The sequence below is a fragment of the Geotrypetes seraphini genome, chromosome 4 (genome assembly GCF_902459505.1).
Source record: "Geotrypetes seraphini chromosome 4, aGeoSer1.1, whole genome shotgun sequence".
Lineage (NCBI taxonomy): Eukaryota > Metazoa > Chordata > Amphibia > Gymnophiona > Dermophiidae > Geotrypetes > Geotrypetes seraphini.
This window is the reverse complement of record NC_047087.1, coordinates 131,088,241-131,105,131: the sequence shown is the minus strand read 5'-3', so window position 1 is coordinate 131,105,131 and position 16,891 is coordinate 131,088,241. Positions and strand designations below refer to the sequence as shown.

General features: G+C 43.8%; 1 protein-coding gene across 1 annotated transcript in view; it reads right to left on the bottom strand.

Annotated features, from left to right (window-relative positions):
* Positions 1-16,891, bottom strand: part of MX1 (MX dynamin like GTPase 1) — a 109,352-nt gene that overhangs the window by 18,705 nt on the left and 73,756 nt on the right. The window contains exons 10-12 of the mRNA XM_033942024.1: positions 14,018-14,176; positions 12,945-13,021; positions 9,363-9,605 (exon numbers count right to left, since the gene is read on the bottom strand). Of these exons, the coding sequence (XP_033797915.1) occupies positions 9,363-9,605; positions 12,945-13,021; positions 14,018-14,176 (479 nt within the window). The remainder of the gene's footprint in view (positions 1-9,362; positions 9,606-12,944; positions 13,022-14,017; positions 14,177-16,891) is intronic.

Below are 16,891 nucleotides of genomic sequence, written 5' to 3'. Positions count from 1 at the left end.
ATAAGTCCCAGGATGAACTTACCAACAAATACCTCAGCCATAAATTATTAGGCTGGTGGTAGGCAAATACTGAAGACTTAAACACAAAAATTTTTTTAAAAATATTTATAGATATTAAATGTGTTGGAAGTTTACAGTTTGCCTTGTCTATATAGATTTCACTTTTTTGGCAACGGATTTAATTAAGAGGCACCACTTATATACTACTATAACAGTATAATTACTACATATAAGCATAAATACGATCAATGAGAACTTGGAGATGACAAATTGACTCCTATTAATAGGACTAACTTAATATACTGATAGAAATATAAACATTTAACAGAATTGTAAAACAATCAAACAACAGAAATATGTTGTGACAGCAGAATACAAATGATGCCATAATAGGCAGTATGGAAGAACATCCATACAACACACAGTAGGTGTGATATTCGTATCGGCACAGTATAAATGAAACATCGTAATAAGTACAAAGAACATTCACATACCATAGATATGATGCTATCACTGTTCATACAATACAGTGAAACATCTTCATAGGCAGTTGAAGGAGAAAGGGTAGTTGAGCTATGTAAACAGGACAAAATGGACTTTCATTGGTGATAAGTTGAATTGACTACTGTAATATTCTATTGATTGGTTGTCCAAATTATCAGTGAAAACGTCTGCAGTTCAGAATGCTACAATTAAGTTGCTCTGTAAAGCAAAACCTCACAATCATGTGCCATCTCTTTTGTAGGAGCAGCATTGTTTGCCAATTTCTTTTAGACCACATTTTAAGATCTTAATAGCAGCACTTAACAGTTAGGGTCAGATTCTGCAAATGCAATTCTGCTGTTATCAGTGGCCACCTACAAAAGCATTGCCAGTCACGTGTCAGTCACATAATGGTGCCATTTGCAGAATTATGACATGCATGAAAGGTAAGCACTGGAAATGTAGGAGTTAATTTTAATGGATCCCTCAATGGGATCATTGCTTACTAGCTGTACTATCTTTGCTGGGTAGGAGTCAAGAAGGCTGGATGTTGGGCCATAGGCCTTACACATTTTTTTTAGACCCTCCACTATGACCTGATTGATAAGAACATAAGCATAGCCTTACTGGTCAGACCAATGGTCCATCAAACCCAGTAGCCCGTTCTCATAGTGGCCAATCCAGGTCACTAGTACCTGGCCAAAACCTGGCCCTCTTGTGGTCGAGGGTCCCCTGAGAAGAAAGATATCATCTTCCACCTCTACCCGTCCCGTGATGTACTTAAATGTCTCAATCATGTCTCCCCTCTCCCTACGCTCCTCGAGAGTGTAGAGCTGCAATTTGCTCAGTCTTTCTTCGTACGGGAGACCCTTTAGCCCCGAGACCATCCTGGTGGCCATCCGCTGAACCGATTCAACTCTGGAGGCCACATTACCGTAAGGATGTGCTCAGAGTTGAATCGGTTCAGCGGATGGCCACCAGGATGGTCTCGGGGCTAAAGGGTCTCCCGTACGAAGAAAGACTGAGCAAATTGCAGCTCTACACTCTCGAGGAGCGTAGGGAGAGGGGAGACATGATTGAGACGTTTAAGTACATCACGGGACGGGTAGAGGTGGAAGATGATATCTTTCTTCTCAGGGGACCCTCGACCACAAGAGGACATCCGCTCAAGCTCAGGGGAGGGAAGTTTCGTGGAGACACCAGGAAATACTTCTTCACGGAGAGAGTGATTGAGCATTGGAACGAGCTTCCAGTGCAGGTGGTCGAGGCACGCAGCATCTCAGACTTCAAGAATAAATGGGATACCTATGTGGGATCCCTACGAGGTCATGCCAAGGGATAGGGTCACTAGGACTGAATGAGCGGGTCAGTAGAGTGACAGTATAATTACAATTATTCTTTAGGGGGTCAGTAGACTTAAGAGGGTGGGTAAATAGTGTGGGCAGACTTGATGGGCTATGGCCCTTATCTGCCGTCATCTTTCTATGTTTCTATGTTTAAACCCAGATGGCTGAACATGGGATAGAGGAGGGGAGTGTTCTACTGTGTTTCCCAGAAAATAAGACAGGGTCTTATATTAATTTGTGCTCCAAAAAACTAGGGCTTATTTTTGGGGAATATCTTATTTTTTTCCATGTACAGCAATCGTCTCTTTCTTCCTCTCCTCTACCCTAATTCTTCTTCTTTCCTTTCTCTCTAGCCCATGTGCAGCATCTTTCCTCGCCTTTCACCCATCCCCTTGTGCAGCAGCTCCGAGGCCATCAGTGACGCGGGAGAAGGAAGGCCCCAAAGCAGCCTGTTCAAAGTGCTGCCGCCGCTGCTGATTTGGAGGCTTCAGAGTGGAGGTATGTCAGGCTCACAGCAGGAGGGTCAGTGGGGTTCCACTGCACAGAGGGATGGGATAGAAAGACGCTGCAGAGGGAAGGCCCAGCCCTGGGAGGGAAGGACATGAAGCAGCCTGTTCAGAGCGCTGCCGCTGCTTTTGGAGACCTTGGAGCTACTGCACAAGGGGATGGGTGAGGGGCGAGGAAAGATGCTGCACATGGGGGGCAGAGAAAAGAAAGAGGAAGAATTGGGATGGAGGAGAGGAAGGGAGAGATGATTTGCACAAGTGTCAGGGATGGAGTTGAGAAGTGCTGGGGTGTCTTCGGGGGTCGATCTTAATTAGGGCTTATTTTTGGGGTAGGGCTTATATTAGGAGCATCTTTAAAAAATCTTGCCAAGGCTTATTTTTGGGGTAGAGCTTATTTTTCGGGGAAACACAGTACTCATTAGCTGGTGGGAGGCTCAGTGGAACTGTCTGTAGGTCCTGATAGAGATCTTTAATTTTGTTGGTCAAGTAAGTGGCAAAAATCATTGCTGATTAATTGTGACTGGGAAGGTTGGTTCTGTTGTGAGGTTTGCAGTAGATTCTTTTCTATTCTGAAGAGCTGCATAGGTGAATTTGCAGCTTGTTTAATGTGCTGAGAGAAATATTGATTTAATTTGAGAGAAATATTGTTTCTGGCTGCTGGTAAAGCCTGGGCAGTACATTGCCATGTGTTTCTTACTGTTGAGCCTGTCTTCCTCTATTTCACCATTTTCTGACATTTGTCCTTGATGCTTAAGGACTCATAGTTCTGGGGAAAACCACAGGAGCCAGCTCTGTGGGTGCCACTGGGTGCTGAGCAAGTCCCTTCATTGTGTCCATAAGGGAAGGTAATTTGTATTGTGTTAGGATCTCCTAATACAGTTATTTTATTTGATATACCACCATTTTTAACAAAAAAGTCAAATCAAAGCGGAAAACAATAGAAAAAAAATCAATGGGAAATAATTAAATTTGGTACAATAAACACAAGAGGGAAATGTATGCTGTACAATTAACAATACTAGACACAGAATGACAACCAAGTGCAGGAAAGGTTTACAATATCAAGAAGTAAGAACAAATAGGGTAAGAACAATAGGGTAGGTTAAAAATGTGAAAAGAGGAAAGCAAAGGAAGAACTAAACTGTTAAGGAAGAACTAAGTGCTAAGAACTAGGGTCAAACGCCAGTTTGAAATAATAGGCTTTCAAGTGTGATTTAAATGATTTAAGAGATTTTTCTGTGTGCAGGTATAACGGGAGGCAGTTCTAAAGTGTTTTGAAATGTTGGTGCCTATGAGAAAAATCACATGGACTGTTATGCATAAAGCACTGGATCTTCTTTAGCGGGGTCATTTTTTATAAAGCCATTGTCAAGGGTATATTTCAGATGCCAACCTGTTCTGATACTGTAGTCATATTTGCATCCATATAGGGGTAGGACAAGGCGTCTAGAAAACTCTCAGTAGTCAGATTTCTCGTGTCTTGAACTTCGTTCCAAATTTTGATCAGACTTGTCTGTTTTAGGCAGTCTTTTTAGAAACTTTTATTAGAAAATGATCTGTCCATGATAGGGGTGTTATTTGAAGATCACCAAGTCTACCACATGACCAGATGGTCCCTCTGAATATCCTTACAGACCACCACTGCACTATACGAATACTGCTAGAGTGGTCCCAGATTTTATATGGGCTGGCATTAAGTATCTGGGTCTAATTCAGCCCTCAATGGCCAATATATTACAAACTGCTGCCTGCTATGAGCTAAATATTGTCTGGTGAAAATTTAGATGCATATTTTACAGCTAATTAAGGGTTCTTACATGGTACAAAAAATCAGTTTTTATTGGTGTTTTCACACCACAGGTACTTTTTACAGTGGAATCAAATACATTTGTATCATTTTGGAGGTCTCAGCACAACAATGGCATAAAAAATGAGTGGATACAAGACTAACCAGATGAGAGATAGAAAGTACTAGAGGAGGTTTTCTAAAAATTGCTATTTTAATTTTTCTGCTTCAGACTTTATTGATGTTTATAGGGTAAAGCCTAAAATCATAAACCCTAAGTGTATGGAATGTACATATGCCGGGCCCCTTAACCTATAGACCAGGTAAGGTTCTGGCCCAGGACACTGGCACTAAAGGACGCCAGAAGATAAACAGGAGAAATTGCCTGCACGACAGTGAGGGGCACAACAACGAAGGATACCAGATGGTGCTCAATCCTTTTGTTATAAAACTGAATCGGCGCGATCGTGTTTCGGCCCAAGAGGGCCTGCCTCAGGAGTCCAAAATAATGGCTGGCAGCGAATACAGTGAAAACCGCTGTATTCGCTGCCAGCTATTATTTTGGACTCTGGGGCATGCCCTCTTGGGCCGAAACACGATCGTGTCGAGTCAGTTTTATAATAAAAGGATTGAGCATCATCTGGTCTCCTTCGTTGTTGTTTTTGTGCCACTAAAGGACACCAAACACACAGGGCCGTGATGTCACTGACCCATAAGTTAAGCTACCCTAATGCTGCTGCCTGGCTTCAGAGGCCAGCTGCAGCGAAGTGAAAGGGCCAATGTCAGCAGAGAAAAGTGCAGCACTTCCTTCCTCCCCTCCTCTGACACTACAGGACCAATTAGCAGCATTAGAGGAGGGAACTAGCTGGGGACAGGGCATTGTCAGACTCCAGAGCTCCAAAATCTCTTGAGCCGGCCCTGCATATATGCCTTCCACAAAACCATCTCTTTCCCCTTCAATCTGTTCAGAACTCTGCTGCACACTTCATATTCTGCCAATGTCACTATGCCCATGTTTCCCTTCTCAAGCCACTTCATGGACTCCCTATCCATTTTTGCTTACAGTTCAAACTCCTCTTACTGACCTACAAGCGTATTCACTCCACAGCTCCTTGGTATCTCTCTCCTCTCTCCCCACACTCTCCCTCGGGCACCCTGCTCATCAAGTAAGTCTGTCTTACTGTACCCTTCTCCTCTACAGCCAACTCCAGACTCTCTCCCTTCTACTTTGCTGCACCACATGACTGAAACAAACTACCTGTCTCGGACCGTCAAGCTCTGTCTCTGGTATTCAAATCCAGACTCAAAGCCTCCTTTGAAGCTTTTTTAAATTCCAAACTCCAATCTACTTGTTAAGCACCAATATCTGTCTTATCCTTCCCTCTGTAATTTCTCTACCTGCTACGCACCAACAGTGGCGTACCTAGCATATGTGACACCCGGGGCCCATCAATTTTTGGCACCCCTCCATCTGTACGAAAAACATGATTTTTAGTAACAAGCCACACATCACACATGAGTACCTAGGAAAAGGCAGCATCTTACATACTGCAGTGAGCAGTACAACATCAATACACCCATTGTAAAACTAAACAAGCCAGATCAATCCTAACAGAAAACCATGTCTTTCGAACACACACAACACAAAAAACACCTTTGCCTAGTATGGAATATGTCATCACAAACTAACCCCTTCCCATTTTACAAAACTGTAGTGTGGATTTTAGCCACAGTGGTAACAGCTCTGACACTCATAGAATTCTGAGCATCAGAGCTGCTACCACCACGGCTGGCGCTAAAAAACGCTCCACAGTTTTGTAAAAGGGGGGATAAAATAGAAATACATAGACAAAGGTTAAATTGAACCAGCAAGAAGTTGGACTCTGCATACAATGCAACACCACAGAAACAGTGACACATGTCTCCTAAAGCAATAAATAAATAGAAAATTTTTGTTCTACCTTTGTCTACTCTGGTTTCTGCTTTCCTCATCTTCTTGTTACTCTCGTCCTTCCATCCACTGTCCGCCATCTCTCTGCCCCTATATGGCATCTTCTCTCCTTCTATGCCCCTTCCAGAATCTGTCTGTCTCCCCCTGCCATCTCTCCTCAGGGCCCCCCCCTTTGGTCTGGCATCCATCATCTTCCCTCTGCTCCCTCATGGTCTGGCATCTTTCTCCTTTCATCTCTCTTTCCCTTCCCCCTGTGGTTTTTAGCCATCTCTCTTTTCTCATTTCCTCCGCTCAGATCTGATATCTCTGTCTCCTTCCCCTTTCTCTGGCATCTCTCTCTTTCCTCTCTCTTCCCTTTCCTTCTTTATTTTCTGCCTCTGTCTAAATTGAATTCTTTCTTACTAAGCAGTCCTCAGTTTCCCTCTTTTCACTATGTCTACCCACAGCATGCCACCCCTTTCCTTCCCCCCTCCACTATCTCACTAACTCTATCTTCTTCCCCCATCCAGCATATGTCCTTTTTCTTTATCCCTCCTTCCATTCAGTATGTGTTCTCTTTCTCCACTTCCATTCAGCATTTGCTATCCCTTCTCCCCACTTCCATCATCTGCCCTCCTCTCTCCCCAATTCCATCATCTGTCCTCTTCTCTCTCCCCCTTCTTTCCACTTCCATCATCTCCCCTTCTCTCCACTTCCATCATCTGCTCCTTCTCTCTCTTCCCCCCACTTCCATCATCAACCCTCTTCTCTTTCCTCACTTCCATCATCTGCCCTCTTCTCCCTCCCCCTTCTCTCCACTTCTTCCCACTTCCATCATCTGTCTCTTCTCTCTCCCCCTTCTCTCCACTTCCATCATCTGCCCCTTCTCCCCACTTGCCTCATTTGCCCCCTTCTCTCAATCTCTCCATCCACCACAGGCCCATCTTTCTCCCTTCCTCACCTTTCCGATTTTGGCAACAAGATCTGCAACACCCCCCTGTGATGACACTTAAGATCGGCAATGGGCCTCCTTCTACCCTTGGCATCAACAGAATTTCAGATCGTCAACGCGGTGCTCAGTCAAAAGGGGAAACAGGAAGCTGAGTTAGAGGGAAGCTTTTGACGTAAGCACTAGAGAATGACACAGGGGAAAAAATCTGTCCCCGTCACTGCACTGTCCCCTTCACCGCCTCATCACCGCCATTCCCTTCACCACCATCCCATCCACCACCCTGTCACGATCCCGCAGCATCCATACAAGCCACAGCACTGCAATATTTAGCTTATTCCTTCCTTATAAATCAAAGTTCTGCCTGATGAACTGGAGAAAGAGATGTTCAGCTGGGAGTGCTTTGTTTATAAATTTTTATCAACACAACTAATATACTACTTTATCCTGAAACAAACAAAAAAAAAGAAATAGAATTTTTTTTCTACCTTTGTTGTCTGGTTTCTGCTTTCCTCATCTTCTCATTCAATTCCTTCCATCCACTGTCTCTCTTCTCTCTGCATCTTCCATTTGCTCTGTTACTGTGTCTCTCCCTTTCTCCCCCCTTCCAAATTGGTCTGGCACCCATCTTCTTCCCTCCGCTCCCCCCATAGTGTGGCATCTCTGTCTTCTTTCCTGCCAGCGTCTTCTCCACTCTCTCTCTTCCCCATTTCCCTTCAGCGTCTTCTCCCCACTCTCTCTTCCCCATTTCCCTTCAGCGTCTTCTCCCCACTCTCTCTTCCCCATTTCCCTTCAGCGTCTTCTCCCCACTCTCTCTTCCAAATTTCCCTTCAGCGTCTTCTCCCCATTCTCTCTTCCCCATTTCCCTGTAGCGTCTTCTCCCTACTCTGTCTTCCACATGTCCTTTCAGTGTCTTTTCCTCCCTTTCTCCCTCCCTACCCCTTATCTTCATGGCACTTTCTCCCCACTTTCTCAATACCCTCACCCCCAGACAACAGGCCTTGTCCAACAAACCTCCCTGCCCTGTGGCTGGCAATGTCTAAACTGCTTTCTTACAGCAGCCAGAGCGTTGCAGTTGCATATGGCTGCCGTAAAGGTCGTCTCTGATGGAACTTCCGGTTGCATCAGAGATGACCTTTACGGCAGCCATACGCAGCTTCAATGCTCTAGCTCAGGGGTGCCCACACTTTTTGGGCTTGTGAGCTACTTTTAAAATGACCAAGTCAAAATGATCTACCAAAAATAAAATTTTAAAAAAATACAAAGCACACTGTACGCTGTGAAAATGTTAATTATCATTCCTATTCTGGGTTTTTTTCAAAGAGGTCAAGGCAGATGACTCCATGCACTGTCACCTCATAGCAACATACAAAAATAGAATTCCTAGCAGTTTTTAGCGCAGGGAGCTGCGCTGAATGCCCAGGGCTGCTCTCGACGCTCATAGGCTCCCTGCGCTAAAAACTGCTATTGTGGTTTAGTAAAAGGGGGGCCTTAGTGCAAAATATAGACAGTAGATATAAATTCAGACACATTTTGATCAGTAAATTTAAAATAAAATCATTTTTCCTATCTTGTCTGGTGATTTCATGAGTCTCTGGTTGCACTTTCTTCTTCTGACTGTGCATCCAATCTTTCTTCCCTTCTTTCAGTCTGTATGCTTCCTCTCCTCCAGACCTCATTCCCTCCCCCAACTTTTTCTTCCTCTCTCCCTGCCCTTTCTTTCTCCCTGCCTCCCTTTCTTTTTTTCTCTTTTCATGCCCCCTTTCTTTTTTTCTGTTTCCCTTCTTTCTCCCTGCCCTCCACCATGCCACTGCTGCCACCATCGTGGAACAGGCTCCCAAGCCGCTGCCGCCATCGAGTAACAGGCCCCAAAGTCGCCGCCGCCCCAAGCTCTACCTGCTTCCCTGCATCAAGCCGACCAGCATTCCTCTCCCCGACATTAATTCTGCCATTGGAGAGGAAGTTCCGACCCAGCCAGGCAGCGATTGGCTGGCCCGAACTTCCTCTCCGACGGCAGAATTGACGTCGGGGAGAGGAAGGCTGATTGACCGGTAGATCGCCAAGGCAAAGTGACCTGGCCAGCTGTGCACCCCCTAAGGCTGCATCCGGGGTGGATCCCCCCCCTTGATACGCCACTGCGCACCAATATTTTATCATTCCCTCTGTAATTCCTCCACCTGAGCACAGTGTATTCATGCACCTTCTTGTCCAATTTGTCCATCTTGACTAGATTGTAAGCTCTTTTGAGCAGGGACTATGTATTGATGTATAACGCTGCATATGTCTAGTATAGTAGCAGTTAAGAGAAGAACTCTACTAAAATCAAATTGAAGGATCTGTTCTTTAAAGTATGGCAACTCACCGAGCAGTAAGCCTTTACATGACGTGTTATCTCCGTAAACTGTGGCAAGGTTGGAGTAACTACTCCAAGTGTAAGTTCATTAACTGTTTTATTACTTGTGATAGCATTTTGCTTTTGCAATGTTAGGAAATCTCTCCAGTAAATCTTGTCCTGGGCGTATATATGCTGTTCCATTTTAAACTGGTTATTAATCATATTTTCTGCTTCTGCTTCTTGTATTTTTCTTAGATCTTCAATTATTACCTGTTAGAGAAAACCAGAGAAAGGAATATACACAGAGAGGAATAGTGCCACACAAACATTACCTTTCTAGTGTGGGATTCATTATTGCAGTATTCATTTTTTGATTAATTGGGCTTCACTACTTGTTAAAGTATATGAGAATAATTATGGATCAATTTGCTGCAGGACACAATTTAGATATGAATTCCCCCAATGCATTTTTTCCAGTTTATTTTTCTCTCTTCTGAAGTAACTACCTGAGAAAAAAATTAAATTCAGAGATTGCACCTGAACCACATTCACTTCCTCTGGCATCCAAGAAATGGCTCATGAGTTGAACGTCATGGTAATTGGATACTCTATGTAGTTCAAACAACAAATAGGAGCTCAGATTTTAGAGTAGGAGGATCTGTAACTTAAAGCACTGCCATTCTCTTTCTCTTAGTTAATCAGCTCAGGGAGCATGGATGAAAGAGTTAAAATAAAATACAAAATGATGATAGGCAGTGACATAGCGAGGGGTGGTGATGCCTGGCACCCCCTAATGGTGGTGGGGGTATCTCTTATATGCAGTCTCCTCTCCCCACCTTTTCTAGTTGTCACCAGCAGTCACTGGCTGAGCCTATCTTTCCTGGTCCCATGAACAAGAAGTGACGTCAGAAGGAAGGCTGAGGTCAACACAAACGGCTGGGGGAGACACTGCTCGCTGCCAGCAACAACTAAAAGAGGTTTGGAGGGATGGAATACATTTAAGAGACTCTCCCCCTGCCCCCATGCCAGGGGAGGAGGAAAGGTGCCTGCATTCCCGTCAAGTCAACATTCAAGGTGCTCCACCCCCCTGTTCCCCTTTGCTATGCTCCTGATAGGAAAAAATTAACAGAGAAGCATGCATTTATTATTACAAAAGCAAACAAAAATTAAAACCCAAAAGTTTTAATTAACACAACACCTAATTTCATTTAGATGAGTACAGTCATACCCCAAAGCAGAGTACTGGATAAATGAGTGATTTGTGGTGCTATACTTGGAATGGCAGGGTAGTCATACTAGGGGGCATTCTAGAAATGGCACTCAAAATTTGGCACTAAGCATAATTCTATAAAGCATTAGTGCCATTTACAAAATTTCTCTTAGTGCCAATTCTCACAGCTAATTTTAGGCACCGGACTTATACCTGCTGAAACCAGGTGTAAATGCTGGCACCTATGTTAGGCATGCTGAGGTAGTATTCTATAAATACGTGCTCAACTTTTCAGAATGCCCCTTTCAAGCCCATGGATATGTGCTTGTAGAGTTGGGCACAGAGCCTTATAGAATAGCACATAGCCAGATGTGTGTGCCAATTAACATCAATAATTGGTTAGCAATATCCAATGATTGATAGTTAAGGGCTTGTTACCCAATTAAGTTGCACACACATCTTGGGCATACACCCACATTTTAGCGCATAAATCTAGGTGCCATATATAGAATCTGGGAAAGTGCATATTTATATTTTTTATTTTTGCACAATAAGTTATATTTATTTATTTATTCAATTTTTTAGCCTGTCCTCCCAAAGGAGCCCAGAACGGGTTACAAAGTACATCCATAATAATCGATACAGGACAGAGATGACATAATTTACATAAATTACAATATAGACATGACAATAAAACATATGCACTAAGTAGCATCTGGTGAGATTAGGTGCGTTGACTGAGTGGTATTTCTGGGTGAATGACTTTAAGCAGCTGAGTTTGTAAATAGGAAGGTTTTCATAGCTTTCTTGAAGTTCCAGAGTCCATCTAGTGATCTAACAGATGAGGGGATGGTGTGCCAAAGTCTGGGTATGAAATGTGAGTAGGAGCGTTTGCAGGCTGTTTCAGATTTGAGGGAGCAGCCAGGAGGTATGGTCAGTCGTGTTTCTCCTTGGGACCTCGGTGGTTGCTTTGGGAAGTAGATTTGTAATTTAGTTTTCATGTAGTATGGAATTGTTTCATGGAAGGTTTTGAAAGCGAGGACCAGGGCCTTGAAAGCACAGCATTTTTGAATGGGCAGCCAGTGCATAATATCATTTTTAAATAGTGTCCCAAGTAACATAGTAAATGATGGCAGAGACCTGAATGGTCCATCCAGTCTGCCCTGTAATCACATGTATTACAATTTCATGGTTAAATAAAAATGCCTTTTTTCTTTCTTATTTCTGGGCCAAAGACCTTCAATGTCTACCCGGTACTGTCCTTAGGTTCCAACTACTGGAGTTACCAATGAAGCTCACTCCAGCCTATCCAAACCATCTCCTTTGCTGGATTCAGACTGTGAAAGTTTGCTTATTCATATTCTAATTAGCGATTCTCTGTGTTCATCCCACACGTTTTTGAATTCCATCACAGTTCTCCTCTCCACCACATTCCTCAGGAGGGCATTCCAGGCATGCACCACTCTCTCCATGAAAAATAATTTCCAAACTTTACTCTTAAGTCTAACACCCCTCAACCTCAATGTATGTCCTCTAGTTTTACCAATTTCCGTTCTTTGGAAAAGATTTGGTCCTATATAAATACCTTTCAAATATTTAAATGTCTGTATCATATCACCCCTGTCACTTCTCTCCTCCAGAGTATACAGTATATGTTGAGATCTTCTAGTCTCTTCTTGTACTTCTTTTGGCACACACCTCCTATCATTTTCGTTGCTTTTCTCTGGACCACTTCAAGTCTTTTTATATCCTTGGTCAGATATAGCTTCCAAAATTGAACACAATACTCCAAGTGAGGCCTCGCCAACAACCTGTACAGGGGCATCAACACCTCCTTTCTTCTATTAGTTATGCCTCTGTCTCTACAGTCTAACAGCCTCCTGTCTACAGCCACCACCTTGTCACACTGCTTTGTCGCCTTCAGATCTTCAAACACTATCACCCCAAAGTAACTCTCCCCATTCATGCATATTGGCCTCTCAGCACATACATCTCCCTCGGATTTCTGCTCCCAAAATACATCACTCTGCACTTCATTTCATTGCCAGACCATTCTTCTAATTTTTGCAGATCCTTTTTCATGTTTTCCACTCCCTCCAGGGATTGGTAACAGAGTAGACACCAAGCAGGGAGTGGAAAACATGAAAAAGGATCTGCAAAATGTTTTTATGTTTGTAGATTGTAAATTGCAGAGAATTGTAGATTTGAGATATAAAAGTTTGTTGTTATTATTAAAATAAAAGTTTTTACGTGTTAATAGCATTTTAGGTGCAAAACTTGTTGATATAATTACCTCGTCAAAGTTTAGTGTTACTGCTGCCTAACAATCATCAGAGCTGAAGCAAAATGCATACAGAGCCACCTTCTATCCGCCCTTAGTATATGAGATTCTCACTTACCTTAGCAGCTTTGTCAAGATTGTGAAAATGAGCAAAATGTTTTCTGGAATATTTTAAAAATGTGTCTTCTATAATGTCTATTAAAAAGAGAAAAAGAATATTTAAATTAATAGAAACTATAATTTAAAGGAATTTTATATATTTTTTAAAATTTAGTTCTCACTAATGACAATAAGCACATGAGCCCTTACTGCTACCTATTTTGTAAGTGGTAAGGGTTTCGCACTAATCCCGCACAGACATGCTCACTCTCTACCCTCTGATATGCCCCCTTGGTAATGCACACACATGAAACAAATCTATGTAACACTGGAGATATAATGGGGCAATGATAATTAGTAGTAAATCACCTAGACCGGATGGTATACAGTTTTTGATAGACCTGAAAGATGAACTTGCTAGGGCTATTGTTAGTAATTTGCAATTTATTTTTATAAAGACTGGAGGGTGGCCAATGTAGCACCAATTTCTAGAAAGGGCTCCAGAGGTGATCCAGGAAATTATAGACCAGTGAGTCTAACATCAGTGCTGAGACTATTACAAACAAAGACTAAAAAGGTTAAGGCTCTTCAGCTTAGAAAAGAGACGGCTAAGGGGAGATATGATTGAAGTCTGTTTGGAATAGAGTGGCAATTATCTTTATAATAATTTTATAGTCCATCTCTAGTAGGGAGATTGGCCTATAAGAGCAAGACGTGACGGCGCTAAAAACGCACTACAGTTTTGTAAAAAAAGGGGTGGAGTTTAATAATTTAACTAATACTTAAATAGCTGTCCTACAGATAAGATTCATAATCTGGCATAAGGATAGGGGATATGTCATCTGCTTGTTTTCAAACCCATTGACTACCTTGAATTCTGGAAGAAAATAAAGACATACCTCTTAATATAGTCACTTTCTTACTCTTCTCCTAAACCAATGCTTTTCATAACAATGTAATTTAAGAACTAGATCTACTGTGTAATTTGTATGTGCTAATTTTGAAAAACTGAATAAAGCATGTGTGCTATTTGAAAATGACCCTCCCCCCAATGATAAAGCAATCACAAGCAATTCAGCAGTTGACACTCACGTATCAATGACTTTACATTTTCCAGTGCTGACATCCTTAACTTCTGGATGTAGTCATTCACTATCATCTCAAACGTCTGATAATTGATAAAGCCTGGCAGTTCTCTTCCACGGTACTTGCCATCAAATTCCAGCAACTTGTCTTTTACAGTTTTGTCCACTGAAATATAAAAGTGAAAGCACCTCCCAATCAAGCTCATATCCTGGGCACCCCATTCCACCTCATCTGCAATGCTTCTCTGCCAGCAATGCAACTCTGAATAGCATTAAATCTGGCAGACCATAATTCATACCTGTTAACATCTCAGCAGGAAATGTCTGCAGTGAGGTTTAATGTTGTTCATGGTCGCATGCCAGCAGAGAAAAAAGTTGACTGGTAGGCTCCTGAGTATTGTTCCCTCTTAGCCAGGGGTGTCAAAGTCCCTCCTCGAGGGCAGCAATCCAGTTGGGTTTTCAGGATTTCCCCAATAAATATGCATGAGATCTATTAGCATACAATGAAAGCATTACATGCAAATAGATCTCATACATATTCATTGGGGAAATCCTGAAAACTTGACTGGATTGCAGCCCTTGAGGAGGGACTTTGACACCCCTGCTCTAAGCTGTACAGGACTTCTCCAATTACAAAGTACATACATTTATCTGTTTAGGTGTGGCCATTGAATATCCACATGTAATTTGGATCTAGAATTTCAAGCTATCCTATTTGGCCTGCTTGGCTATTTATTTTATATGTTTAGCAGCTGAATATCATTGCTTTGACACAGGCCAATATTCAAAAGCATTTATCCAGGTAGCCTCTGAATATCTTGACAGGTCACCACGGTCCTGTACAAATAGTGCCAGTGTTCGGGTTACCATTTTTCAGGCCACAAAAATCTGGACACATGGACCCACCCTGTTCTGTCTCTGGCTCTGCCCAGTTCAGCCTCCAGCCCCGCCCCCACAAACCTCCTACAAGTTCCGGCCACGTCTGGAGGGCCTGGAGTATGCACAGATGTGTGTGACATCATCCGCGCATGCTCAGAAGCCATCCAGATATGGCCGGAACTCGTCGGGACTTTCCAAAACCTGGACAAACTGCTGAGTTTTAGGAAGTCCCTCTGGGACCCCAGACAGTCTTCTAAAAAGAGGACGTGTCTGGGTTTTCCTGGGACATCTGGTAATCCTAGCCAGTGTTGTTCAGAGGCAGAGATCAAAGGTATCTGGGTAGCAGTGATTTTCAATGCTGTTACTTGGATAACTATCCACATAACTTAAGACAGCCAAAAAAGTACAACATATTTTGGGGTAAGCTGTCCAGATAACAGCTGAACATTGTTGCTACCCAGATTGTAATACCTGGATATTCAGTACTAGCCACTACCAGGTACTGCTACTGGATATCCAGATAGTGATGCCCACAATAGCTGGCATATAACCCCCCCCCCCCCCGAAAAAAACAAACAAACACAAAACAAAACTGCTGTCACCAGCTCAATATCTGGCCTATAAATTAGATTTTTAAACGGTGCTGCCCTCAGAATATCTCAAATCCCACCCCCTTTTGGGCTGGATAATTTTGAATGGTTAACAATTTGTACATCAAAAATTATCCACTCAAAACCTAGGAATATTATTTTTTAATTATTTATGCACTTGGCCCCACGACCAATCATGTAGAGCAGCATTTTTGATGGGACATCTACCGTATTTTCATGCATATAATGCACGCATTATATACGATTTTACAAACCGAGCATAACCATGCGCGTTATATGCGTGAGCGCGTTGTACAATTTTTTTTTTACATAGTTCCCCCCCTCGACGTCCGATTCATCCCCCAGCCCCTCCCCCGCATGGAGAAGCAGCCTACTGTTGGTTCCCGATGCCAGTGAGCCCTGCTGCTTCCTCTGCCGGCGGTCCCGCCCCTTCTCTGAGCCCTGCGCTGCTTCCTCTGTTGCGGTCCTGCCCTTTCTCTGATGTCAGAGAAAGGGCGGGATCATGGCAGAGGAAGCAGTGCAGGGCTCAGAGAAGCGGCGGGACCGCCGGCAAAGGAAGCAGCAGGGCTCACTGGCATCGGGAACCAACGGTAGGCTGCTTCTCCGTGCGGGTGGGGGGGGGGCTGGGGGATGAATCGGACGTCGGGGGGGGGGTGTGTGTGCGAGCGGTCCTTCAGGGTGGGGGTGCGAGCGGTCCCTCAGGGTGGGGGGCCAGCGGTCCTTCGGGGTGGGGCATCAGGCTTTCAGGGTGGGGACAGGACTTCAAGGGGGACAGGCAGACCTTTAAGGGGGGACAGGACTTCAAGGGAGGACAGGACTTCAAGGGGGACAGGCAGACCTTTAAGGGGGGACAGGCAGAGTCGGGGCAGAGGGCAGGGTGGCGAGAGGAGAGTCGGGACGTCAAGGCAGGAGCAGGGCGGTGATTCGGGGCAGAGCTGCGAGAGGAGAGTCGGGGCAGAGGGCAGGGCGGTGAGAGGAGAGTCGGGACGTCAAGGCAGGAGTAGGGCCGCGATTTGGGGCAGAGCTGCGAGAGGAGAGTCGGGATGGCAGAAGGAATCGGCTGAGGGGGAGGAGGGAAGTATGGAGTCATTTTTGGAGGTTAATGAATGCCAGATATTAAATAATGTGCTACTCTGATTGTTGGATTTGGAGATTTTGTCACCGTAGAAGTTTTTCCTTGCTTTTTTTAGAACAGTATTATAGATTTTAATGTTGACCCTCCAGGAGAGTCTGTCTGTAGGGGATTTAGATTTTTTCCATTTTCGTTCCAGAGCACGGCATTTCTGTTTCAGTTCTCTGTGGTATGGGAGGTACCAAGGGGCCTTACGGGAGTAGGAAATGGTTTTAGTAGAGAGAGGGGCGAGGGAATGGAAGGTGGACTTGGAGAGGGT